The following is a 27099-nucleotide window of genomic DNA, read 5'->3' as shown; positions in this document are numbered from 1 at the left end:
TAATGATGATAGAATCACTAAAATGATTCTAGTTTAAGGTTTTAAACGGACATACAAAACCACTGCGAGAGAAAATGTGCAATTGAAATTTGGACTCAAAACTGTATAGTAACTGAGATACAGCCACATGAAAGTAGTCCTGTTACAATGTCAAAGACAAAAAACACTGTATTATTCAAATAATTGCCTTTATTTTTTCAATTGCCATTCTCATTAATGTTACAGAGGTAAACATTTAAGGGGAATCTTAGATACAGCAGTGCTACACCTGCCAGGAGCTGTCACCTCCACATGCACAACCACACACACTCCCATCCAGCACTGTCATCACCAGATTCAGAGCAGATAAACCATTATTTCCACGTACTGTACAAAACATGTCCCCTTGCATCCACATTTAAAAGACCAGCATGGTCTGTTGATTCAGGTGACATGGCTCTTGAAATCTGCCCACTCAAATCAGAAGCAAATGAAACTCAAGACAGCAGAATGTCTACTGGAACTCTAGAAATCTGTCGAATAAAGAAACTCTAAAGTCAAATATGGCTACAACTTCTTCAACTCTGGATTGTCCTTGTCGAGCTGAGCGAAGAATATTTTAATCTGTCTTAGAGGCGGAGGCGTTAGGCTGGGGTATGAAGAGATGTCTTTCTGTGACATCCCTTCGGTATGGCTGTAGAGGAATCCATCTCTCTGATCATCAAACATTATAATGGCCTGTACACTCATAATACATGCTTTGAGCTTGGTTACTCTCCAGATAGACAAAAAAGTCGATTAAAAGCAATACTCACTCACTGAGATCAACACGTTAATCAAATCTGAGAAATGCAAATGTTCAGTTAGAGTCAGTACAATTTCAATAAATGCTGTTACAGTGAAGCTGCCACATAAACATTACAAACCTGTAAGAGCCACATTCAATATCTGCCAGTAAAACGGTACGTCAAAATGTGCTTTACCAGTCAGTGTTAAATATTTAAGGATTTTATTTTTATTTTTATTTCCTGGCACCAAAGAAACCAAATGGCCATTTAAAAAAACTAATTAAAGACTTTCCCTATAATATTCCTGTGAAATCACCGCTCCCCCCCCCCAAAAAAGATTTTTACAGTACACGTTTGAACAAACCCTGAAACCTCTGCGGTCTTTCTGTGCGTTTCGGTTTTCTATATATAATAATTAATACACACTGTCCTGTCCATCGCTTTCCAAGCTCCGTATGGCTCACAGGACTGAAGGTGCTGTCACATTTACCACTGCTCTGTGCATTTTTTTGCGGGTGAATTCTATTCATTGCAATAGAAATCCGTACAATTATGAGTTTCACATGAGGGCGGAAAATTTGCCGATGCAGATTTAGCTCACGTTCAAGCTGCTCACACAAATTCACCATGCAAACCAGCAGAAAACTGCTAGTTTGAAAGCAAGTGACTTCTGTGTGAGCTGTGTTTCGTACATCGCTACAGGATTTACAATTGAAAAATGCCCGCAAAATTTCACCTAAATTATGCAAATATGACCCCACTTAAAGGCTAATTTTCTCAATAACAAAATGTTTTAAAAAGAAACTTAAAACTTTGAATCCTTTTTCCGCCCATCATTATGTAGGCTGTACTGTCCCGCACTCGTATTGCAGATATACTTCCAGAATTTCAGTGTATTTCTGAAAAACGGGGTCATTGAGGTTCTACACTGAAGCTCTGCTCAGTCTGAATGCTATTGAACATTCCATGATCACAAAAACATGATAAAAAGTGAATCTTATAACCTTGGAATCTTCATAAGAGTTCTTACACGCCTATTTTCTATGATTGTGGATAAAGTTGTTGGAATTGCATCACGTTGGAACATCCGGTGTGGGCAACATTCAGGCAATTTAAACACCCTGCTTGTATGAACCTGCATAGAAACTCCATGTAGGCCTCACAGACCCGTCTTTAAGGAAAACCAAAAGTTGTTACTCCATACAGTACAGCATGTACAGTACGTCTACAGATGTAATGGATAGACAGTTTCCTGTATTTGGCAGCCATATGAAGCTGAATAGTCCAATATACAAAAATAGGGTTTTAGAAAATTTCAAACAACAACATGAATAACAATACTATTGATAATAACAACTGTGGTCATAAATATAGTCCACGCCCAAATGGCGTGTCATACAAAAGTCCAGCAGACGTATAAAGCATCTGTCAGTACTGAAGAAAAGTTGCGTCAGTGCTGAGGTGTGTTTGGTTCAAGAAGGTGAGGGAGATTGTGTGCAAGCGTGTGTGTGTGTGTGTGTGTGTGTGTGTGTACATGTTTTTTGTGTTAAAGCCCTGGTCTGCTACTGCGTGCCGTCGTACCGCCTCTGTTGTGGGAACGTGCAGGAACAGACACTGGGAGTAGTGATAGAGAGAGACAAAGTGTTAACACTACATTCAGGCTTTTAAAGGTACTTTTATATTCTTAATGGTTGCTTTTATGACTTGCATTTTATGCTAAAGATTAATAGTCTAAAATCTATTTAGTATAAGCATAAAATAGCATAAGATCATTATCAGTATAAAGATCATCCAATCATGTCAGTATCCATTATATATCCAAGATGAGTTACTAAATACAAACTCAGGGTATTTGTAGTACAAATGTAATAAGGAATATTTCCAGTGAGATCTGTGTAAGCTTTAGTAAGTTATATCTAAAGAAAAAGTTTAGACTTTTAGCACTCAGATGCTTGAGTCTGAGCATGGTACTTAATGATTAATCATTGATAATAAATAATAAATTGATAAATCAGAATATTAAATGACTTCCTTTTTACATTTCACTCTTTCATCATTATTCTTTAAGTAAAAAATTATGTAATATTCATAAATATAAAGTAGTAAGGAAGTGCAGATTTGAGGTGCCCAAACATATAAATCTTATTACGGTGCTTGCTAGGCTGCTTTTATATCCTATTATATTTTCCGTTTCACATTTTTATGTAATTAATTCAGCTCAAACAAACTTCATTCCAGCCTTTGGTGTGCTAATTTTGTTTTTATATATAAGTGACAGTAAAGAATTAATATTAGCATGCTGAATTATGATTAACCTGCTGTTCAAAAATTCAGCTTTGCCAACACAGAAAAAAAACGATTTTAAAATACATTATAATAGAAAATAGTTATTTTAAATAGTAATATTATTTCACAATATTACCGTTTTTACTGTATTTTGGTTCAAATAAATGCAACCTTGATGAGCATAAGAGACTTAAAAAATCTTTACAACTTTTTAAAAGTAGAGTATTTGTACATTAAATTGACTGGTCTTATCTTTCTTGTATCTATTTAACTATTTATTGCCACATTTACTGTACATTGCAGACAAATTTCATTTACAAAGAACAAAAACCTACAACATAAGTTTATTAGAAACTTATGCAAATCTAGTTTATTCTGACAAAAATACTATTATGTTTTTACTGTATGTTAATTTTTTTTTTTAGCTTTATTTTCAAAGGCAAAAAATGATTAAACTGATTCCCACTTACCTGGGGGCGGAGCTTTTGCATCTGGATCCTCCTCATGCTCAGTGGGGAAGTGGCCATGGGGGTGATGGGAAAATGAGTCTATAAAGGAGGAGCTGCTGATACCCAAACTGATTCCAGTCACACCAATTCCCAGAGAATCTGCGCTCACACACCCAAACACAGTCAATGGGACAGTTTATAGAACTACAGTGTTCATCTTGAGGAGCATAAGATGTGTGTTTGTATGCACCCACCTATGCCAACAGATGCTCTGCCAGGTCGTCCCTGACCGATGTTGTCTATTCCAGTAAATGAGCGGCGATAAGGGGTGTCTGACTGCAAAGCAAGGTTTACCATGATCAATACATTCATGAAGACAAACACATGATGAGGGTCATGATGAAGTTTTTATGTATACAAATGTGGGAGAGATTCACCCTAAAGGTGTGTGTGGTGTTGGGTCTGGAAAACACGTCCAGCAAGTGCATTTTGTCTCGGGGCTGCAGACTGACACCCTCGTCGGTCACTGCACTATGCGCACGACTCGAGGAGCCTCGCTGCTTCTGCAGACACATGTGTTTACACACACACACACACACACACACACATACATATAATATATATATATATATATATATATATATATAGAGAGAGAGATAGATATATAGATATAGATATAAATTAGGGCTGTCGATTTAATGCATTATGCACCCACCCCGCCCCGCCCCGCACCTACTTAGTTCTTCTTACATTTCAAAAAGTTGATTGGTGACAAACATGATGTTGGGCAACAACTCACTGCGTGATGGCCTATATAATGCACTTAAAATGCCCCTGAATGAGTTTGTCTCGAAAAACAGTTAACAACAGTTAAATAATAATAAATAAATAATAAACAAATAAATAAATTAATATTGAGTTATATTTTAGAAGCAATATTGTCTGTTTTTGTTCAATTTTGCCAATGAAAATATTACGTATACTGCCAGAGCAGAATTGCTGTTCGTCTCCGAAGCAACTCACAGCAGTGTTTCTGAATGAATCTGCATTTTGAGCGAATCAATCGGGTGAACCAATGATTCAATGGCCACCGCATAAAGAGAGCCATTTACTTCATTACTTAATAAATCAGCCGTTTGAACAAATCAAATGAATGAATGAATGAATGACTCAATGACTCATTTAGACATTTACCGACACCTACTGGCAGTTTCAGTTTCTTATTTACAGTATAATTTCCATATTACTAAAAAAAATCAATTAAAAGGTATAGTTCACCCAAAAATGAAAATCCTGTCATCACATTTGCATTTTACATTTAAAGCAATAGTTTACCCAAAAATGAAAATCCTGTCTTCATTTATTCACCCTCAATTTGTTTCAAACCTTCTGCTGAGCACAAAAGAATATATTTTGAAGAATATGCGTAACAGAACAGTTGATGGACCCAATTGACTTCCATAGTGTAGAAAAAATATCTTCTTTTGTGTTCAGCAGAAGACAGCAATACATACAGGTTTGGAACAACTTGAGGGTGAGTAAAAATTATGACAGAATTTTCATTCTTGAGTGAACTATTCCTTTAAGTTTTTCTCTTCCCGAAAAAAAAAAAAACGACCAAACATTTTGGTGACTCATCTAAACAACTAAACAACTGTTACTAACGTCTGGTTGCACCTGCATAAGCCGTGAGTGCTGTCCGGAGTAGGTAAGGTCTGTGTCTCCTGTGGCAATAGGAGGGAGAAGTGTGTTTCTACTGAGAGGCATTGGAGGAGAGGCCAAACGATCGCTGGCGGTCGTCCTTAAACACATACAGTACAGACAGAAACTTGTTTTTCGGGAAACAAGAGAGTAGCGGATATATAACAGAAATATAAGGTGCTCTTACAATCTTGTGCCTCTAACCACCTCTTCCATGGAGCCAGTTGTGATGGCCTGCGTTACACTGGATGTCAATGGCATCAGAGTGCGAGGAGGCGGGTTCCGTCGCCGTGCCGACTGAGGGGGGCGAGTCAAGGAGGAGGAGCTTTGTTCCAGTGCACGACGGGGCCGAGGTTTACTGGTGGGAATGACACTAGACCCGGGACGATGAGACACTTTCTCCTCAGAGTCTCTACAGTCAGAATGACAGAAAGAAGATTAATCAAACAAAGTATGATTCATTTAGAGAAGCCATAGAGATACAGAAGTGTTTCCTGCACAGCTAATCAATGGAAGCGTGTTAAAAAAAAGAGTTTTCAGTTTGAATAAAAAGACTGCAAAGCAATACAAAGACAATGAATAGACAGCACGTCTTTCAGTTGTCACTGGTTCAATGCAACCACTGTAGTCTAACACACGAGCAAATAGGAACTGGTTCTTGAATTGGTAAATAAAATAAAATAAATGCTCTGAAGCTGTTTTGTTGTAGTAAGACGTTTGGTATCATTTTTATTTTATTTTTTAAATGAATGCTTTTATTTGGCAAGGATGCATTAAATTGATCAAAAGTGACAGTAAAAATATTTATAAAGTTGCAAAAGATTTATATTTCAAATAAAAGATGTTCTTTAGAAATTTCTATTAAAATATATTCAAATGTAAAACATTATTTTAAATTGTAACAATATTACTGGTTTAACATATTTTTGATCAAATAAATGCAGCCTTGGTGAGCATAAGAGATTTATTAAGAGAATATTTTTAAGAATCTTACCAACCCCAAACTTTTGAAAAGTAGAGTATTTCTTTTAAAATGTACAAAACACATAAACATGTTTTAAGAAAACTTTTGAAAACATTGTTAGACTTTTAGAGGTCAATCAATTCAGTGTTTTTTATTATTAAAAATGTTTTATTTATTTATTGTTTTATTAATTAAGTCCTGTATATTGTTTGTTGGGTATGTTTTCCTATGGGTGGAACTAGAGGCAAAATACTACATCAGCGACCTTTTGGCTAAATTATTGTGGATCAACAGAATTAAAGACTAAACTACAGTGCTAAATATGCACAGTAAAGTTGTATTAGTTTGTGTTTATTTCCTCTGTGCTGTTCATACTGAGCTATTCGGTCCAGGGTTCCCAGGTTCCTTTGCTGAAGTGGAATGCCATGTATCATGATGAGGTCATTGAAATTGTGATGAGCAACCGCCGCCGCCCCTACTGGCACTCGACTTGTCTGTGGGAACAGAGAAAGAGAGAGAAGCAGGAAAGAAAAAAAGTTAGGCTAGTTCAGGTTTTAATTTTATTTTCCCTTTAGTGCACAAGTGTGTAAATCTCAGTGTTTAAAAAAAACAGCATCTGACATCCATGATCTGTACAGCATGCAATGTTGTGTAAAACAGATACTGAAAAGAAACATACAGAACAGAAAGAAAACAGAGTGGGAACAAGCATTATAAACACCTCCACAAGATAAACAAATGAACACAAGGTTAAATTAAAATCAGACATTTTATAAGGATGTTTAAACAGTGGCTAGTGATTTGGTTGTTAAAAAAAACAAAGATGAGCGTTGACGTTTAGGAGGAAAAGAGGGGAACCGGTACACAGACAGAAACACTCTCGCCCGCCCTCTCTGTTTAAGTGTTGTTATCAGGGTAAAGTTACATACAGTCGATGACTTTCTCTGCTTTTTGGATTTCCGTCTTGACTTGTGCTTTGAACCCCATGACTTTGAGCTCTTTGGAAAGAAAATGGAGGGAAAGGATAGAAATAGAAAGGTATAGATAGAGAAAGGAAGAATACAGATGACAGATGGATGATTGGACAGAAAGGCAGAAACAGAGACAATGAGGAAAAGACAGAAAAAAGGGAGGTAAAAAGTTAATGAATTGCAAGCCTGAGGGAAAAAGCTGGAAAAACAAAAGCAAATGCTGACAGCAGTGAAAATCAGCATTTGTGTGTATTTTTGGGTATGTGAATGTGTAAAGACAGAGGACACAAAGCAGTGAAGATCTACGCTTATATCTACCGAATTCCCACAGATTTGGCTACATTCATTTCTATGACTTTTCCAGTTATTCAAAATTTCCAGGTAAAGATTTTTAATAATTATTTTACAGAGATAATGCAATTTCTCGCCAAATAACATTTTTAAAGCAAAACTTCATGACTTTTTAAAAGTACAAAAATGTAAGATCATAAAATACATGCATAATTCGATTTTAAAAATAGCCAAATGGGGTTTAAATTTGTTTTGGGTGCAGTACAGCAACTTCCCATACGTTTTTCATTTCCGTTACCCATTTTTTTTTTATTAAAATTTTTGAAAGAACCTGGAAATCAGTTTTCTATGACCGTGGGAATCCTGTTATTTAAATATATTTGGACACTATCATCAAGCAGATAACAGGGGATGGAAGGGTTACAAATCAGTGAGACAGGACTTCAGATGAAATCAGTGTTTCATCCATGTGCCACAAAAAGGAAAAGGACCAACCCAAAAGAATTTGCTCTAAATATATAATTCTACAATCTCTGAAGCGGTTAACCAACCTGGGCCTGCAAGCTGGCCGTGAGCTGCTGTGTTCTGCTCTGTGACAGTGGAGGAAGCACTGATGAGACATTGGACAGCAGCAAAAAAGGATTCTGGGTATCAGGGCACGCAGGACTGAGGGCCACGGCATTCTTCTCATCATCTGACGGACAGAGAAGTTCAAAGAGAAAACATTCTTCACCAATACTCGACTCAATACTTGAAAACTTGATTCTGATTGGACGCGACACTTTGCTCTCAAATAGTAGAGAATAATGATGCTAAACTGTATATTTCTTGCATCAAGTGTCCTCTCACATAACATATACATTGTATGTACATTTATTAATTTATTCGGTAGTATGAAATATCATTTATAGTATAATGTACAATCTTGCTGATCATTATTACGTAATAAACCCCTTGGTTGATGTCCTGGTCATGCACACTACTACAGTACCAAAGTTTGGGGTCAGTAAAACATTTTTTTTTTTTTTTTAAGAAATTAAAGGATGCATTAAAATTGAAAGTAAAGACTTTTATATAGTTACAAAATATTTATATTTCAAATAAACACTGTTGTTTTGACCTTTTCCATTCATCAAAGAATCCTGAAAACAATGTATCATAGTTTCTACAAAAATATAAAGCAGAATTACTTTTAACATTGATAATCATAAGAAAATTGTTTCTTGAGCACCAAATCAGAATATTTTAATTATTTTTGAAGAATAATGTGACACTGGAGACTGGAGTAATGATGATGAAAATTCAGCCCTCACAGGAATAAATTAAATTTTAAAATATATTTAAGTAGAAAAAAATCATTTTACATTGTAATATTTCAGAATATTATTGTTTTACTGGAGCTTTGATCCTTGGTTAACATAAAGGCCCCATTATACTCACAGCGAAGTTTAGGGGTAAAAAGAAGTTGGAAAAACCTTTGCAATGGTAAACAATGAGCGAACATCCCAACATCGCCCACACTGCTGAGAGTGGCATTTAGATAAACATGTGCTGCGCACTTTCCTCACAATAACAAAAATGACAGCAGTGAGAAAACAGCAGTTAAGAAAACATCTGATCATAGCGATGTGGATGTTTGCACAAGCTCTGCAATTCGGTACTCCAGTAAAGTAAAGTCGTGTTTATTTATTTAGCACTTTATACAATAAATTGCTTTAAACCAAACAGCTTTACAGTATTAAACATGAAAAAACAGTGTCTATGTTGCTTTCAATTAGAATTACACTTCATTTCTATTATAAAGAACTTGTGTTTTGCTCACACCAGTTCACACCAGGCCTTAAGAGACATATTTAAAAAAATCGTAAGGACCAACCCAAATCTTTGAACGATAGAGTAAAAAAAACCCACAGAAAATCACATTTAGACAAGTATTTGAAAATTCATCCTACCTGACACAAAACCCTCCCAATGCCTACGTACAAGCTCCTCCATCCAGCCAATGAGCTCACGCCACACATCATCAAACAGCAGACCAAGCACCGCCTCCCGACGACAGCGATAGGGCGAGACAGGGGGCAGGCAGCGCCTTCGCCGTCTGTTCACATAATCGCGTTCCCATTCCTCATCCCTAGATAAACACATATTATCTGCAGAAATCTCTGACAAATATCAGATAAATTATGCTAAAATAAACTCCCATCTGTCACACACAAGCATACAAGCACGCACACACACTCACAGGTCCCTGCAGTCGAAGGCGAGATACTCTTCTATCAGCCCCTCGGCCTCAATCACCCTGGGCATCTCATCTCCATGGTTACTGCTGGGCGTGACATGCTGGGTCACCTCCACAGAGGGCCGACACAAAACAGCCCTCCGACCCTGCACACACAACCTGCCACACGCACACAATGCCATGAAATGAGACTTTACAGAACACTTATAATTTCATACGCGCTCATCAACAAACTGAACTCACTCATTGCCGGTTATCTCTTTGCTCTGGCCTGCCTTGGAGAGGATGGGAGTGTGAGCTGGGGTGGCGAACCACTGGAATCCTTCATCTGTGGGACACACCAGCTGCGTTCCAAGGATCCTGTCACACAAACAGGTTTAATAACCAGGCATAAGGGCTGCTCGATTATGGTTAAACTGATAATCACGATTATTTTGCTCAAAAACAATCTCAATTATTAATCATGCATGATTGTTCTCATTTGAGAAATTTCTTTTTACATTTCATCAGAATTATTGCACTCTCATTTAAAAGGGCTCTGTCGTTTCATCTGCCATCTTGTTTTTTCTTGTTATTGAGAGAAAGGAACGCAGCACATATTTACATATTCATCAAAACGTCGCTCTCAGCATCGTGGACTGTGTCTGAATGCTCATTAACAGTATACCGACGCAAAGGTATTTCCAACCTCTTTTTACTTCAAAGCAAAGAATGAAAAAGAAATTTGCAATGAGTATATCGGGGCATTGAATCACGTTCAGTTGTTGGCTGAAGTTCACGTAACAGCCACTAGTGTCGCTAATAACAATAGTTTCTGAAATTCTACATATAGCCCACTTAAACACATATCAAGAGAGCGTCAACACATATGCAAGGTTTAATTTAGTTTTCTAGTTTTTCATATACATTAACACACTCTCTACATTATGAACCGGTAATGAAACTAAAGTTGCGATAGTCATTTCTTCCCTATTGAGATGTATATTCATGGTGACTTTGAGAAGTTTCTATCAAAAGCAAAGAAACAGTACCCTGGTAATCCAGAGTTCTTGCGAGAGCACAAGTTGAATTTGCTCAGCGAGTTACTCTGGTGTCGAATAATGATGCTCATTAAATATGCCCCTCGATCTGAGCTTTGGCCGCTGCAATGAACGAGTTAAGGCCCGTACACACCGGGACGAATATCGGCGCGCGTTATTCGCCAGCGTTTTTCAATGCGTTTTTTGTGTTCACACCCAAGCAATTTTCGCTGACGATGAGCCGAGTAAACATGCAAATTCATTCCCTGACATTAGATGGCGCTTAAAAAATGACGCTTTTACGCGTGGCGTTTTTCGCGTCGGTGTGCACACTCACATTGGCGCCCTTTGTTTAGTCACGAGGCGTTAAACGTCGGCGAATATCGCGCGTGAAATTAGTCCCGGTGTGAACAGGCCTTTAGACTTGGCTTTTTATCTAAAACAGGAACAGAAGACGCCGCTTGAATCGTTCCTTTGCAAGAAGGACGTTTTTGCTGTTTTTCCGACCAATACGGTAAGAGTACCATCTACCAGTTAGCTCCGCTGGTAGCTAAGCGTATGCAGTTTATTGTTGTGATTGGTCGTAGTGTTATCCAATTGCGTGCAGTGAGATTTTCAAATGCATGCTTGGTGCCGCCCCTCGAGCTGGCTGATTTTCATTAGTCGACGCCAGACCATTAATCTTTTAGATTTAGGTCTGGATTTTCAGGCTAAAGAAACAGTTAATTCCAATCATTTTAAATTATGTAAAAAAAAAAAATCTATTAAAACACCAAAAAAGACTGTATTGTAGCAAAAAGGTTGCGCACGTAGATTTATTCAGCAACCACAATAGCAAATGATATAGTCAAGATTCATACACGGACTGGCTGTACAGCACTTTCATCTGAGCGGAGTATCACAGTGGAGATCGGAGAACGTTTTCAGTGGATCACTATCGCAGACGATTAATCGAGAGAAGCAGAAATCGTGATCACGATTAAAATACGAATAATCATGCAGCCCCAACCAGAGACTGCTAAGGCATTACTGATGCCCACAGATCTGAGTGTGTGCATGTATACGTGTGCGAACCGGAGGTGAGGGAATCGCGAAGCCCACTCTTGACACTCTTCCTGCAGGCCTTTGAGCTGAGTTTCACACTTCCTCTCATACAACTGTTCTTCAATCTCCTCAAACATCTGCTGGACCTGCCTGGAAGCGGCTTTATCAAATTCCTACCGGAAAAGAGAAAAAAAAATGGGGAGAAGGAAAAAAGACATAAACTTGAGCCCCCAGTTATGAAGATGCTGTGTAAAGTTAAAAACAATAATGCATCTGGCGTAGAATTCAAGAATAATCACACTAATCAGTCATCATTCAACGACTCACATCGTAGCCCCACGAGAAGACAGAGCTGCGTTCTGTAGAGATGCCAGTTCCTGTGTAACTATGGATACCAGACCAAGACTGAGCTGTGTCATCTGTGGTGAGTGTCTGACATCCCGATCTGATGGATGATGCAGAGGACTCCTCAGACCTAGAAAGAGAGAAAGAGTGTCATTATTTCATAAATTCAAATGTCAGATTGGAAATGTGAATATTATAGACAAGAATAAACATTATCTAACAATATACACACTGATGAAAGCCTATGCCTTTAATATATACCTGTGCAGACACACATTCAACCTGCCACTCACCTGCTGTATGAGGACATGTCCTCCTGTAGATCATGCAGGAGTCTGGGAGGATGCACAGTATCATCATCTGCCTCCTCTGGAAGAGGATGCTGGTCCAGACAGCTGCGGGACAAACCACGACTACCAAAACCAGCAGAGAGAAAGAGGAAAAGGGTTTACTAGATGATGACAGGCCAGCTTGATTATCAATCATCTAATCTGCCTGTCTATCTTTATATCTGTCAGTCGATCGGTCGGATGATCTTTCTGTCTGTCCATCCATCTAAGCATCAATCCAAAGATCTATCCATCCATCCAATGGTCCATCCGACTGTCTGTCTGTCTGTCTATGGATCAATCCAAATATCTGACTATCTACCCATCTATCTGTTAAAAGATCTGACAATCTATCCATCCAAAAATCTTTCTACACATACATCTAGGGACAAAATGAAGGCTTTTTAAAGTATTCCTTGAGTATTTACACACTGTACTTAATAAATCAACCAGATGTATTTAAACGCCAGTCCACAGTAACCTAGTTAGCTGGCTATCTATGCGACTAAGATATCAAAATGCTGTCTAAGTAGGCAGCTTGAGATCGTTTGTGTGATTTATACGCACATCTCTAGGTTGTGAGATACAGGCCGACGGCTGTATCGTGAAATCATCCTCCTGATGCTGTTACAGGCGCATCTCCTCCATCAATCCTGTGATCCGACTCCGAGCCTCCTGTGTCCGGACCCGACCGCTGCTGCACCACCGCTGCTCTGTCATTCTTCACAAACAGGAACCACACAGACCGGGTCACAACTGGGCTGTGAGAAAACGTGTAGTATCCAGCACTGAGCTGGGCCGAACCTGACCTATCAAACCCTTGTGTGAATGAGAGAAAAGAGTCCGAGAACATGAAACGGAAATTTGATTATTCCACCATATCGTTGACTGATTTATTAGGAAGGGTTTATTGGAAAGAAAAGCAGTTGTATTCTTCATCCATCCATGATTATCTACTAAACAACAATAACAAGACTGTCATGGAGACCAAGGTGCTCGAGCTCAATGTTTTATGGGATGTGTAGTTTTCAACGTGGTTTGCGCTAGCAAGACGTGCACACTGCTCTCTAGTGCATGGGAGTTTAAGTATATTAGTAGGTTACTATCATGAACATGATTAAATCACTATTGCTTTTATAAAATGGTTACTGCACGTGCCTGGCTAGGATGAAATAAAATACACAAACAGCAATAATAATAAATTATTGATAACAAAAAAATTGTTATAATACTTCTTCCGCCGTGCAATGTAGTTCTATAGAAATGTTTAGTAGTGTTTTACAATGGCTTCAAATGCAGCTTCATAGACATTTTAAATCATAAATCAGTAATCTTGACATCTGCCCTAGCTCTCTGTGGCATGTTCATGAGACAAATAGCATGTAATAATTGAATATCTGATTCAAAAGAATAATCAAAAGGGTGACCACTTTTTTCACCCTATTCACACCTGTTTTTCATTACTGCTGTTACTTTTGACACATTTGTTTAGAAGTCACTTGGATTGAATTCTCCATGTTACAATATCATTTAGTTGTAACACATTACAGTTAAAGGGATAATGCAAACATGAAAATTCTGTCTGTATGGGAAAAAATACTATGGAAGTCATCAACTGTTTGGTTACAGACATTCTTCAAATTATCTTCTTTTGTGTTCAGCACAGAGGAAAGAAATTCATACAGGGTTTGAACAACTTGAGGGTGAGTATATGATGACAGAATTTTTGGGTGAACTATCCCTTTAAGCTATACCACGGAGACTACTTGAATCAGAAATAAGTAATAGAGCCAGATGTGATGATTAGAAAAGAAATCATTTATAAACATAACACACATCACATACAGCCAGGTGTACAACGCAGAATTTATAAAATCAAACAATGATTTTTATTATTTCATTTACATCTTTCTCTCCAAACTCTGAGATCCATCAGTCTTTGGTGTTCTGGTTAGCTGGACCAGGTCTTGGTGATTTTCAGGTGGTTGAGTTGGTCTGCAACGTATTTGTGTTCAGGAAACTTGGCTTGTTGTGCATCTTTGATTTGAAGCCACATCCACTCCCGCCTCTGTGCTGCGTGGCCTCGCTCCTGTTCCAGCGTCATGAATGGCCGGCTGATCCAGTATTCATTCTCCGCTTCCTGTTCCAGGCGTTTAATCATATTCCGCTTCATCTGCCAGGTGACTACTCGTGGTCGACGGTACTTCCCGATCCACTGCTTTCCTGGGATCCCCTTGCGCAAAAGTGCCAGAGTCAAGAACATCCTGCAGCCAGTGACAGGTTACAAGTGTGAATCTGTGAGAAGCATCACCAAGCAGTTCAGATCAAAACATTATAAATGTACACATAATTATGCTGATATGAGTAAAAATAATTATTAATTATAAAAGATCAAGCAAAAATTGTTTATAAACTGTATTAGTGACATATACATGTAAACAATACATGATTGTGTATGTATACATTCGTTGAGAATATTGAGACTTGAATTTTGAGTTAGAGTTGATAAACAGCATATATGATCTAAATTATTTATGATCATTAACTCGTAAACAACAATACATGTCTTTAATAACTAAAAGTGCTAGGAGTATCTGATGTAAATTTACTCCTCCTGAACTCCCAAGTCTCAACAGACCAATTTCATTTGACCTTGACTTAAAATGCCATTGAAACAAAATCAGCAGCATTTCAAATAGAAAAGAGCAACGCCAAAAAAAATATATGTATCATCTACAGCCACATATCCATCTTAGATATGTAAACACTCGCAATAACTATTTTTAATGTTTCTTGCATCACATCATAGACTTGCATGCATGTTGTAGGCGATTAAGAAACACTACCGTTCGTACAACAACGACGAAAAACATAATGTGACGAATGTGCTTATAAATCTAAACACCTAGATATTACAACCAGTCCACTACTTAGAACAAAAATAATAATTAAGATATTTAATCACTTACACGATCTTCTCTCCAAATCCGAAGCCAGCATGCCGCAGACACACTTGCTGCTGAATGTCAGTGGTGAGTTTATGGCACCGCCACCTACAGCACTGGAGGATGCAGTGCAACGCGCTCTGCTGGCTGATGAACTACAAAAACCTGGAAGGGCATCATTCAATCATGTTTAAGAGAGGGACAGAGCAGTTCAGTTCAGGGTTCAGTGCAGTCCTAAAACCCCACAGACACTGCTAATTACACGACTTGTTGCATAAATGATAATAAATAAAATCAATTCATTTTGATTTGAGTTTAAATAATTGTATTATATGGCAAGAAAAAGACAGCAGAGTGTAGAGGAGCACTGATTTTGAGTGTTTCCCCCTTAAATTTAATTTAATTTATATTATAATTTGTTTTAATTAATTAATTAATTAATTAATTAATTAATTTATTTGTATATGTAGTATTGATTTACGTTTAATTGTGTTATTGGCTTATTGGTAGAGTCTAGACAAGAGAACACAGAGCACACGATTCTTGGACATCATTATTCAATCAAAAATGAATAATTCAAAAATGAAATAAAAAGAAAATAAATTCAAATACAGTCATACTCCAGGCTTTTTTCACATGAGAAACAAAACTAGCCTCAAAAATAGTCACATGTTAGAAGTCTGTCCAATTGGAGTTCAGCACCCATGGCCCGGAAGAGCAATCCGGTTCATGTTTTTAAAATCCTCTCCGTGTCTTTGATGTTTCTGTGCTCCGGCTCCGGTCGTGTTTTGGTCAGTACTCGGAGGAGGTGGAAAGATGACAGCCAGAAAGTCCGGGTCGCGATTAGAGTCTGAAATAGAGCGCTGTCGATCAGAGACACAATGGGAAAAGATACCTGAACTCGTGCGACAGCTGTCTGCGAAACTCATCTCAAACGGTGTGTGTTGTTTATGTCAATATTCTCACGGCTAACGCGTTAGCTCTGACAGTGTGTGCCTCAGGCCTGATGGCAGAATCCGTGTCTGATTTATTCCCGGTCATTTAACTACACATTTAACGGTTGTTTGAATTAATACTTTGATTTCAGGGTGTCTAAGATATTATATCATTGTTGCCCTTTTGGTAGTGGTCCACACATCTGCCCAGTAACGTAAGTTACACTTCCTGATTGCTCACACAGTGTCCATTCATCTTCCTAATTTCTATAATTCATATTTGATGAAGTCTATGAAGTTATGAAGAGTCATTATTTGCCTTATTATATTGTGAAGGTGTAATGTCAAATTATAGGAGTCTCTTTTGCATTAATTGAAAACACAGATTCAGTTATTTGTTAAAACATATAGTCCAATGTTGCATTTTCAAACTTGTATTTCATTGACTCACACTCGGATAAAGAGAAGTAACTTACATAGTAATAAATACAAATAATAATGAATAGAAATGGGCAGTACACAAATATCAGTTAAAAGTATAGATAATTTAAAAAGTTTTGAATGCTTTTTGTGTTGATAGATTCTTATATTCTGTATAATGTTTTGTTTCTTTAAAAAAAAAAGGCTTCAATTTTACAAAGAAATCTTTTTTTTTTTTTTTTTGTTAATAGTTGTAACTATGTTATATGTTATAAAACATCATCATTATTTTATTTGCATTATGTTTAAATATTGTCAAGACTAAAATAAGTGAGGGATTGCTTAAGGGAAGGTTTCACAAAAAGAAAATTTTACAATATCATTTGTGAACATCTGTAAGATGTTTTTGACTGGGTAAAATTTATAAATGAATGAAGATTGTCCTAAAGGTTGGTTTAATATCTATAATGAATCTACTTTCATACTATTCACAGCAATTGCCTGTTGCCATCTTTACATTTAGCCCTGTTCATTAAAAGGTACATATTACATGCACAAGATGTGTATGTAAGGCGGCAGATTAAACCACATGTGATTGTCCTCAGAGCCTTGTAAGAATGTGGTCAGGTCCAAGACGGGATTATATCTGGGCTTTATGTAATGCTATTTTCACAATCAGTGTTTGTTTTTTGACCTTACTCTGTAGATATTGTGCATGTGACATCTCCACGGTTACTGTTTCAGTCAGAAGAGAACGATGAAAGGGATAGTTCACCCAAAAATAAAATGTCTTCCACGCTTGAGCTCGCTGACAGTCATTATGATAAAATAGCCCATAAAGTTCGGCCAATGTCATGTGACAAATTTCTACAGTATAGTCCTGAGTTACATAATACTTAATACATCTGAGATGATTTAACAGATGCCAGATCTTCTAATCGTGGTAACTGTTTTTTCAAACGAATTTGCGTATTTGATTAAAATATCTGGATTAAGCTGTCTGAGATTACTGCGCATTCCTGTGTTCATTGGAAAGGGCAGATATATCGATACTCGAAACCATGATCACCAATGCAGCGATTGGCTGGCGGTGAGAGAGAAACGTAATGACATCATATTAAAAGAGAATATCACACACCTAATGAAAAACTTGAATTTTCTGGACCTTTATAAGTAAACGGCCAGGCGACCATTGGCCTTCCGTTTTGTGCCTATTTGAGTGAATTCAGGTGCAGGACTGAACCTCTGCCTCTCTTGTAGATGATCTCGGGGAACTTCTGCTGGGGGAGGCCAAACTCCAGCAGTACCTCAAGGAAAACCCCATTAAGCAGGGAACCAGTCCCCGCGGGCCCCGGCCCCGCCTCCAGGAGGTGCGGAAACACTTGACGGCTGCTCTTGATCGGGGGAACTTAAAGGTAAGCCTGAACAGTCAAAAACCTTTTTGTTACTTGAAATAAAATAAAAATATATTTGAAATATAAAAATAAATAAAAACTACAGTAGTCAACATTTGAAGTGGATCAGAAATGTTCATCAAAATTGTCCTAAGACAAGAACAGGTATTGTTTAAATTGTTCAAGGTTTTGATCCACTTCGTATGTTGACTACTGTATATAGATGCATTTAAATAAAATCAAAACTAATAAAAATGACAAGACAATAAAATGACTAAAACTTAAATTCAAATGGATATGGAAATGACAAAAATCAAATTGAAATTTGTATTTATTTGATGTATTTCAATGTATTTCATATATTCTTGTTCTGTATCTAAAAATGTGAGGTGATTGTGGAGCTATATTTGACTTCACTGTAAAAGAACTAATTATAAATAAAAACCTGCTGCTATAGCCTAAATTAAGTACAATCAACTTGGTTGTATAAGTCATTTCAACTTAAATTATATTCAACTGAATAAAAAAAAAATGGTTTGTTATATAACTAATAAATTGTTATTTTGAACTTATTTTAAACTTATTTTTATTTTAAAGTTAAAGTAATGTAAAAACAATCGGATCATATAATTTTTTTTTTTACAGTGACTGAGTGTACTATAATGTGGCGGTGTGTGTATTTGTCTTTCTCTCCCAGCCTGAATACATGCAGGAGGCCAGTCTGATCATGGCTAAGCTGTGCTATGTGGAGGCTGATTACAGGGAAGCGCTGAATCAGTACGGCCGTGTGAATCTGGATGAGATGCAGCTGGTGGGAGCTCCAGTGTACAGACTCTCCATGATCGCAGAGGCCTATGCCACCAAAGGTAAATAATCAGAGTAGAAACTCAGAAATCACAGTGTTTTCTGTTTAGAGCTGCGGGTCTGTTAAATAGCTGACATTCTATCAGTGTGAAAGCACCATACGCTGCTTATGTATGCGCTGTGAAACAGACATGTAAGTTGCATTGGTAAGGAGGTCTCGTCTAGCCACAACCGACTCTTTCTGCAATCAAGTACATATTTCTGTCCTCACTAAAGGCAAACTGCTGCACAAACAAAACAACAAAATCACAGGCAATCACAGCAGTAAGATACTTGATATGGAGTGGAGTTTTTGTAGTGGACCAGTGAGATTTCAATATACGTACAGGATAAATTCTATAGATTACACTACTGTTCAAAGATATCTTTTAAAAAGTAATTAATACTCTTATTCAGCCAGGACAAATTAATTGATCAAATATAACATTTATAATGTTACAAAAAATGTTAACAATGTATCATTGTATCATTCACAGCTGTTTTCTAAATTGATACGATAGTAATAATAACTGTTTCTTGAGCAGTAAATGAGCATATTAGAATGATTCCTGAGGGATCGTGTGACAGTCAAGACTAGAGTAATGGCTGCATTACATTTTTTCAATGTTTAGGAGTACATACACTGGCGTTCAAAAGGTTGGGGTCGGTAAGATTTTTAGAAATATTTTAAAAATAAGTCTCATATGCTCTTCAAGATTGCATTTATTTGACCAAGAACACAGTATGACTGTTGAAAATTCAGCTTTGCCATCAGAGGAATAAATTACATTTAGAAAAATATTAAAATAGAAATCAGTTCATTTAAATTGTAATAATATTTCACAATATTGCTGTTTTTACTGTATTTTTGATCAAATAATTTCAGCCTTAGTGCGCAGAGACTTCCTTTGGTCAGATCAGTGTAGAGATGGTATCCTGCGGTTCACATTTTGACCTTTGGGTGGCAGCATTGATTTAATATGTGGTGCTCTGCAGAGAAAAGTGTTTGCAACTAAATCCTTTGCTCTGAACACACACACACTTTTAATTCCGAGCACAGTGAATGTGTTTGCCAAGACCGCAGCATGAGGTCTTTGATTAGAGTTCTGACAGATCGGCGGTACTGTGGGGCTCTGGGGGAAAAAACTGCAGGGTGGCACAGAGCCTGTCTCATCCAATCATCTCATAGCATCTCTGTGACTGACAACTGCCTTTACAGGGGGGAAGCTTCCTCCTTTGACCCTAATCATCCATCACGCCCCAGCTACCACACACGAACACACGTGTGTGTCATCTTTCTGGCGCTTCCTGCCTTGTCTCGTGTGTATATTAAACCCTCGTCCTGAATTAAAAAAAAATCTCTCTGTTGTCCTGAGGCGTCAGTTTTACTGTGGCCGTTAAGAGCCTGATCATGGTAATGGGGCTTGTCTTGGATCTGGCTAGTATAACGGGCCTTTAAACCTCTAAGAAGAGCGATATGTATGTGTTTAGAGGAACACAGCAATTGAGAGGAATAGATTTCTGATGATTTTTTTATCTGTATCAGAACAGAAGTCAATGTGCCTTTTCCAGACCTTGTCTGGTCTCCAGTGTAGCAGGTCTATATAAGGTAAAGGGATTTACAGCATGTACACACATTTTTATCTCTCTCTCTCTCTCTCTTTCTCTTTGGGCATCAATGTGGAACAACAAGACCATAGAAAATCCCTCTGCCCACATTTGTAATGAAATATAACTTTTCCTTAAAGCTAGAGTGTGTAATTTTGTGCCCACATGATAGTGGTTCTTCAACTATATTGCACCAAGGTCCCCTTTGTCCATAACAATAATAAAAAAAAAACCAGCCCTAGTTTTGTTCTCAAAACTTGTTTCAATGTATCGTCACTCCTAGCAATAGATAATTACATTATAGGATTCCTATTTCTACACAATAATATAGTTTAGAGCTTGGTATAACTAGTAAAATGTTTATTCATTATAAAATGCGTTTTAAAATGTTTTTTTTTTAATTGACACAACTTTTTCAGGTCTAGAAATCTCATTTTATGGGCCATAATTTGTTATTTGCTAAGTAGAGGGACATACTACTTTTATAGAGCATTTTATTGGATAATAATTGGACACTTTAATGCAAGATGAATCAATATTTTGGTTGGTTTTCTTGATAGAGAAACATTGTACATTTTAAATGTGTATATCTGCAAAAAACGTTATTAATTATAATAATGTTTAGGATTACATACACTACCAATCAAATGTTTGTGGTCAATAAGAAGTCTCTTATGCTCATCAAAGCTGCATTTATTTGAACAAAAATACAGTAAAAACAGTAATATTGTGAAATAATATTACAATTTACAATAATTTTCTATTTTGAAAAATTAAATTTATTCCTGTAATTACTCCAGTCATTAGTGTCACATGATCCTTCAGAAATTATTCTAATATGCGGATTTGTCGCTCAAGATACATTTATTATTATTATTATCAATGTTAAAAACGGTGATATTTTTTTCAGGATTTTTTGATAAATGTAAAGAACAGCATTTATTTGAAATATAATTTTATGTGACAGGAAAGACTTTCACATTGTTACTGTAACAATGTGAAAGTCTTTACTGTCACATTTGATCAGTATTCATTTATTAAAAAAAAAAAAAAAAAAGACTGACCCCAAACTTTTCAACAGTAGTGCAGATGCATTAAACATTTTACTAATATTTTATGTCCACTCTTGTTCTCTTCCTATCTTACTGAGACTTCACAGTCAGTGCACTTTTAATCAGGATCTCATCATTACCTTCTCGCTCGTGATGGATTATTTGGCTCCGGTTTCATTTTGGAATCATTTTGTGACTCGGTACCAGACCGTTTTCTTCATCCTGTGATATAAGTCGATATCTATTATTGAAGCAGTTTGACAAGTAGTTTGGAGGGCTACAGTTTCTGTTGCCTGTCACATTGCCAAACTGTCATGAAAACTTTATCTGCATGGAGAACCCAATACTAACGGCAGCCAAACAAACAACTCTCATCATGTTTACCGGCCACCTGAGCGCGGGGTCCGGCCTGTTTTCACTCATGCTATGAGGGATTTAAGATGTGAATTAGGAAGTTGAAGCCAGTAGACAGAGATTGGCCACAGATTGTGTGACATCTCTAAAGAACCGTGGTTGTATCTTTACCTGGCTCTCAGCTTACCCAGACGAGGCAAGGAGATACGGCAGTGGAACAGACATCAGCTCGTGCTTAAACATTTAATGCTTTTCTGGTTTGTCTGAGGTCTTTGATTTTCTCACACATGTATATTTCATTGTCTTACTTCCTCTGACCAGCAGCAACAAACAAATTCCACTTACATGAACAAAACATATCACGTTCAGTTTGACCTTTTCTGAATGAATATCATATCCTTAAGTTAAAGTATGGATCAAACAATAACAGTGTATTTCATTAGTCAATTGAATTAGAATTGACATTGAAATTCAAGCTTTGCTTCTACATCACTAAATAAGTGAAATGAATACTGTGGCTCAGTAGAAATTGAATGGAACTAGGATTTTGAAAGGAATATGGTTGGATTGATGCCAGATCTTTGACTTTGGTATTTTACCAGCCTGAGGTAACTACATACTAAAACTAACATCAAAAACTAAATCGATACCTCAAGCAACAAATAAACAAACTATGAAATCTAAGGGCTGTCAATACATTCAAATGTCAGCATTTTGTGATTAGATTTCAAAAATAACCTTTAATCTTAATCTCTCTAGTTAACACAGTTAATTTGGATGATGTGCATATAAAATAGAAATATAGACATTTATTGTTACATCTATCTAACATTATAAACATTAATTCAGTAAACAGTTGTAAATGTTTATTTAATTTGCATTTGGAAAATAAGTGAAAAAATAAAATAAGTGAAATATAAGTGAAAAATTTCTGAGCTTACTCAGCAAAATTCTGAACAAAGCAACAAAATCACAGCCAATCACATCTATTGTTCAGTGTACAGCTGTGTAGTGGGATCAGAAATAGTGAAAGTATAAATTCTATATATTATGTGTAACAACTTTTTATATACTTATATATATAATATACTTATTATAATAATAATATTATAGTTATAACATTTATTTATAACATCAATATGCAACATTTTTAACATCTATTTTCTTAAAAAAAAAAAAAAAAAAATATATATATATATATATATATATATATATATTCTTTTTTTTTTTCGATCTGATCTGAATAGATTATATATAATCCGATCTGAACAGTGCAGAGATGCATAATGTGATTTAGTAAATTGATAGTTCATTCCTTCATTTTACTTTTAAATGGCTTTTAAATGTTGAATATGGTAAATGCGTTAGAAATCATGTTTAATCATTTATTTTAATTCCTGATGGTATTGCATAATGAATGATACATTTATAGAACTGCTATGCCATATAGCCCTATCAGGGAACAAAAGTTAGCATCAATTATTACCATTTTTCACCCATCAAATTATCTTTATTGAAATGAGCTGTCATAAGTTATAAACATCCTTCTAACAGAACAATCTGGCAGAGCGCTGGGACAGCTCTGTGTACTTTTCTTGCTGTTGGCATGTGTAAGGCATCTCATCCTTCTGCTGTGTGTTCGTAGGTCTTTGTCTGGAGAAAGTGCCCATGGCGTCCCCATCACTGTCCAATCGTACAGCAGACAGAGACCAGGAGATCATCACTTGTTATGAGAAGTCTGGAGACATTGCCCTGCTCTATCTTCAGGAGGTAGAAAAGGTATTTCCAAATGTTCATTCACTACAGTTTTCATTGCTGTTTTAGCATGTCAAATGTACATATATTTTGTAGCTGAGGACAGTTTTGCACAGTTCTGCTGCAGAGGGTCAGCCATCCATGAGGCTAATCTCTTACTGTCCCACCTGTGAACTTTAAATCACAATCAAAGCCTTTTACAGGTCAAAGTTCATTCTCTTGCAGAGGAAGATTCTCTGTTGCAATAGTAGCGCACAGATTCCTCCCCCTGCACAGTGTTTAGTATTTACTGCTTGTGATTTAGCGTTGGTGGGGAAGGGAGGGAGAGTGGAGAGATGGAGAGAGAGAGTGAATGATGGCGAGGAGAACGGCAGAGCTTGTATTCTGCTGCAGTGTTGATGCTGCATTTTTTGGGTGCAGCCGAAGTTTTACGGTTGACCTTCATGCGTGGCGCACTCGTACCCTCCTAACCGCCGTCCTCTCTAAAGTGTTCTCCGTGTAAATATAGCAAATTTGACTCTGTGCTTCTTTTGAAGATATGGTCTGAATTAGCTGAATAACTAACAGGAAGTTACTGGGGAAAAGAGTTTGAGCTTGTTTCAGTAATGACTGACAGTAACATTTGATGATGTGTCCTGTCTTCAGGCTCTTAGTGCTGGCATTCAGAACCGCAGTCCAAAGCCTGGCCCGGTCACACAGGAACAGGAACTTGGCTACTTCCTAGAGACTGGACTTCAGAGGGCTCATGTTATTCATTTCAAAAATGGGTGAGTGTGTGTGTGTGTGTGTGTGTGTGTGTGTGTGTGTGTGTGTGTGTGTGTGTGTGTGTGTGTGTGTGTGTGTGTGTGTGTGTGTGTGTCAAGTCAAGTCACCTTTATTGATATAGCGCTTTTTACAATACAGATTGTATCAAAGCAGCTTCACATTGATAACATGAAAATAATACAACAAAGCTTGTTTCTAGAAGAAAAGAAAGTTTCTAGTGTGTGTGTGTGTGTGTGTGTGTGTGTGTGTGTGTGTGTGTGTGTGTGTGTGTGTATATTCTAAGTAACTAGGGCTGGGCGATATAACTGAAAATGTTTTTCAGCCTCTTGACAATATTTAATTTGGCCTATATTTTGAAAAGTGTCTCAAGAATCACTATTTTGAACAAACAGCAAATTATATTAAAATTGATTAATTTGAATTAAAAATTAAAAAATTGGGGAAAAAGGCACCCACTCTAGTGGATGATATATTATAAATGAAACATTTTAATATATCATTATTATAAAGTTATATGCACTAATAAAACAATAAACAACAATATTTACTGATGTATACACTACCGTACAAAAGTTTAGGGTAAGTGAGACTTATATGAGATATATATATTCAGCAAGGATGCATTAAATTGGTCAAAAGTGACAGTAAAGACATTTATAATGTTACAAAAGATATATATTTCAAATAAAATGCTGTTCTTTTGAACTTTCTATACATCAAAAAATCCTGGAAAATATTGATCAGCACAACCATTTTCAACATTGATGATAATAAAAAGATTTCTTATAAACAAATCAGCATATTAGAATAACTTTTGAAGAATCATGTGACACTGAAGACTAGAGTAATGACAGAAAATTCAGCTTTGAATTTAGCAGTTTTAAAATATATTAAAATAGAAAAGTGTTTTTATTATTGCAAGAAAACAATATTGCTGTTTTACTGTATTTTTGATCAAATAAATTCAGCCTTGGTGAGCATGAGTTTTTAATTATATCATTGAAACTGACAGTTTGAACTGATTATTATAATGGTTTTGCAAAACTATTTCAATGGCACATTCTTGAAGAAACGTAATAGTCAAATAAAATGAAAAGCATGGTGATAATCAGTAAAATCATCTCAGATAAGTTATGTATATATTGTGTATATAGAATTCAATATATCACTCAGCCCTGTCAGTTACACAGCACATTATGATTCATGGCCCATACAGGCTACCTCAGTGTCCATTCATTTATAATTCCTTCAGTTCGTACATCCCTTGTTTTCTCTCTCCACCCCTCTTTCCCTCAGACATGTGCTTCAGTGAGTGGTCTAGGAATCTGCTGAGCTTTTTGTCTGCCCACTAACTCCTCTGTCTTCGTGGCTTTTTTTTTCTTTCTTTTTTTTCAAATGCTTCATTAACCCTCTGTAGTTCTCAGCCTGTGTATGTCTGTGTGTCTCATGTTATTTATTTGTGTTCTGTTGCCACCATCTCCCCCTGCACCATGGAGCGTGTTTGACGACTACTCGTACGTATCTCTACACATTCTTCATGTAGAGTAGTGCCTTGCTTTTTTGTAGAAGCTTCACACAAAGCCAAAACCTAGTGAGCTGCCTACATAAGCAGTATTTTAAGGTAGCATAGGCACGCTCTCAACATGAAGGCTGCATGAATACGCTGCAGTTTTAAGATGGCATCATATGTATCCTTCATCATGGATAAGAAAATCCTAGTGAAAATGCATTGAAACAAATGGAAAAAACTGTCCAAGATGGTGGACAATGCAAGAGATGTTGATTATAAATATACTTATTTATTTAAAGCCAAAAAGTATCAATAAATTAGTCAAAATAAATCTATTTAGTATCTTTGACAGAAAAGGTAGAATCGAGATCGGCCTGTAATTGACTAATTCTGCACGATTCTAAACGTTTTTGGTACATATCCAAGTGACAAAGATGAATGAATGATATTAAGAAGAGGATCTATGACCTCTGTAAGCATCTCTTTCAGTAGCTTAGTCGGTATAGGGTCTAACATACATGTTGTCGATTTAGATGATTTAACGAGTTTAGTGAATTCTTCCTATTCATATAGCAATGAATGAATCGAATTTTTCCTTAGGGAGACTACAATGCACTCCCTGATGCGATACTGTAGTAGACGGTTGCATGGTTATAATTTTCTCCCTGATATTATCAATCTTATAAGTGATGAAGTTCATAAAGTCATTACTGCTGTGCTGCTTGGAAACTTCTGGGCTTGAAGCTTTATTTTTCGTTAGTTTAACCACTGTTTCAAATATATACCTAGGGTTTTGTTTATTTTCTTCTAATAGGTTTGAAAAATAAGCAGATCTAGCAGCTTTTAAAGCTTCTCTGTATGCAATCAAGCTCTCTTTCCATGAAATGCGAAATACCTCTAGTTTTATTTTCTTCCAGTTGCGCTCCATTTTTCTGGCTGCTCTCTTAAAGGGCCCGAGTGTGCTCGTTGTACCACGGCAATGGACTATTTTCTTTAATCTTCTTTAAGCACATCGGAGCAACTGCGTCTAAAGTGCTGGAAAAGAGAGTTAAAAGTTTCTGTCGCAATGTCGAGTTCTTCTAAGCTATCTGGGATGCTGAGATGATGAAACTG

General features: G+C 36.7%; 3 protein-coding genes across 11 annotated transcripts in view; 1 reads left to right on the top strand and 2 right to left on the bottom strand.

Moving 5' to 3' along the window:
- Positions 1-176: 176 nt before the first annotated feature.
- On the bottom strand, positions 177-13428 carry fam149b1 (family with sequence similarity 149 member B1). 6 transcript variants are annotated; one of them, XM_081394543.1, is made up of 16 exons: positions 12973-13409; positions 12370-12489; positions 12059-12206; positions 11762-11904; positions 9912-10028; positions 9672-9827; positions 9382-9560; positions 7981-8123; positions 7097-7165; positions 6543-6661; positions 5391-5615; positions 5168-5303; positions 3940-4065; positions 3757-3838; positions 3524-3661; positions 177-2381 (listed from the first exon to the last, which is right to left on the bottom strand). In XM_081394543.1, exons 1-16 carry the CDS (start codon positions 13017-13019, stop codon positions 2314-2316), a joined length of 2016 nt encoding a protein of 671 aa, XP_081250669.1. In that variant the 5' UTR covers positions 13020-13409; the 3' UTR covers positions 177-2313. The 6 variants fall into 6 exon arrangements, with proteins under 6 accessions (XP_081250669.1, XP_081250670.1, XP_081250671.1 ...); XM_081394544.1 differs by having other exon boundaries at positions 5180-5303; XM_081394545.1 differs by having other exon boundaries at positions 3940-4062; positions 5180-5303.
- A 774-nt stretch (positions 13429-14202) lies between these two features.
- mrpl57 (mitochondrial ribosomal protein L57) lies at positions 14203-15500 on the bottom strand. 2 transcript variants are annotated; one of them, XM_081394551.1, is made up of 2 exons: positions 15375-15500; positions 14203-14700 (listed from the first exon to the last, which is right to left on the bottom strand). In XM_081394551.1, exon 2 carries the CDS (start codon positions 14666-14668, stop codon positions 14357-14359), a length of 312 nt encoding a protein of 103 aa, XP_081250677.1. In that variant the 5' UTR covers positions 14669-14700; positions 15375-15500; the 3' UTR covers positions 14203-14356. The 2 variants fall into 2 exon arrangements, with proteins under 2 accessions (XP_081250677.1, XP_081250678.1); XM_081394552.1 differs by having other exon boundaries at positions 14203-14669; positions 15375-15471.
- A 613-nt stretch (positions 15501-16113) lies between these two features.
- Positions 16114-27099, top strand: part of ttc7b (tetratricopeptide repeat domain 7B) — a 40292-nt gene continuing 29306 nt past the window's right edge. For all 3 annotated transcript variants that reach the window (XM_081394541.1, XM_081394542.1, XM_081394540.1), the window contains exons 1-5: positions 16114-16287; positions 17966-18120; positions 18797-18965; positions 23602-23735; positions 24357-24478. In XM_081394541.1, coding sequence (XP_081250667.1) covers positions 16167-16287; positions 17966-18120; positions 18797-18965; positions 23602-23735; positions 24357-24478 — 701 coding nt within the window. In that variant the 5' untranslated portion in view covers positions 16114-16166. The remainder of the gene's footprint in view (positions 16288-17965; positions 18121-18796; positions 18966-23601; positions 23736-24356; positions 24479-27099) is intronic.

Source organism: Scardinius erythrophthalmus, assembly GCF_964197995.2.
Source record: "Scardinius erythrophthalmus genome assembly, chromosome: 19".
In the NCBI taxonomy this organism is placed as follows: Eukaryota; Metazoa; Chordata; class Actinopteri; order Cypriniformes; family Leuciscidae; genus Scardinius; species Scardinius erythrophthalmus.
This window is presented reverse-complemented; position numbering and strand designations above follow the sequence as displayed.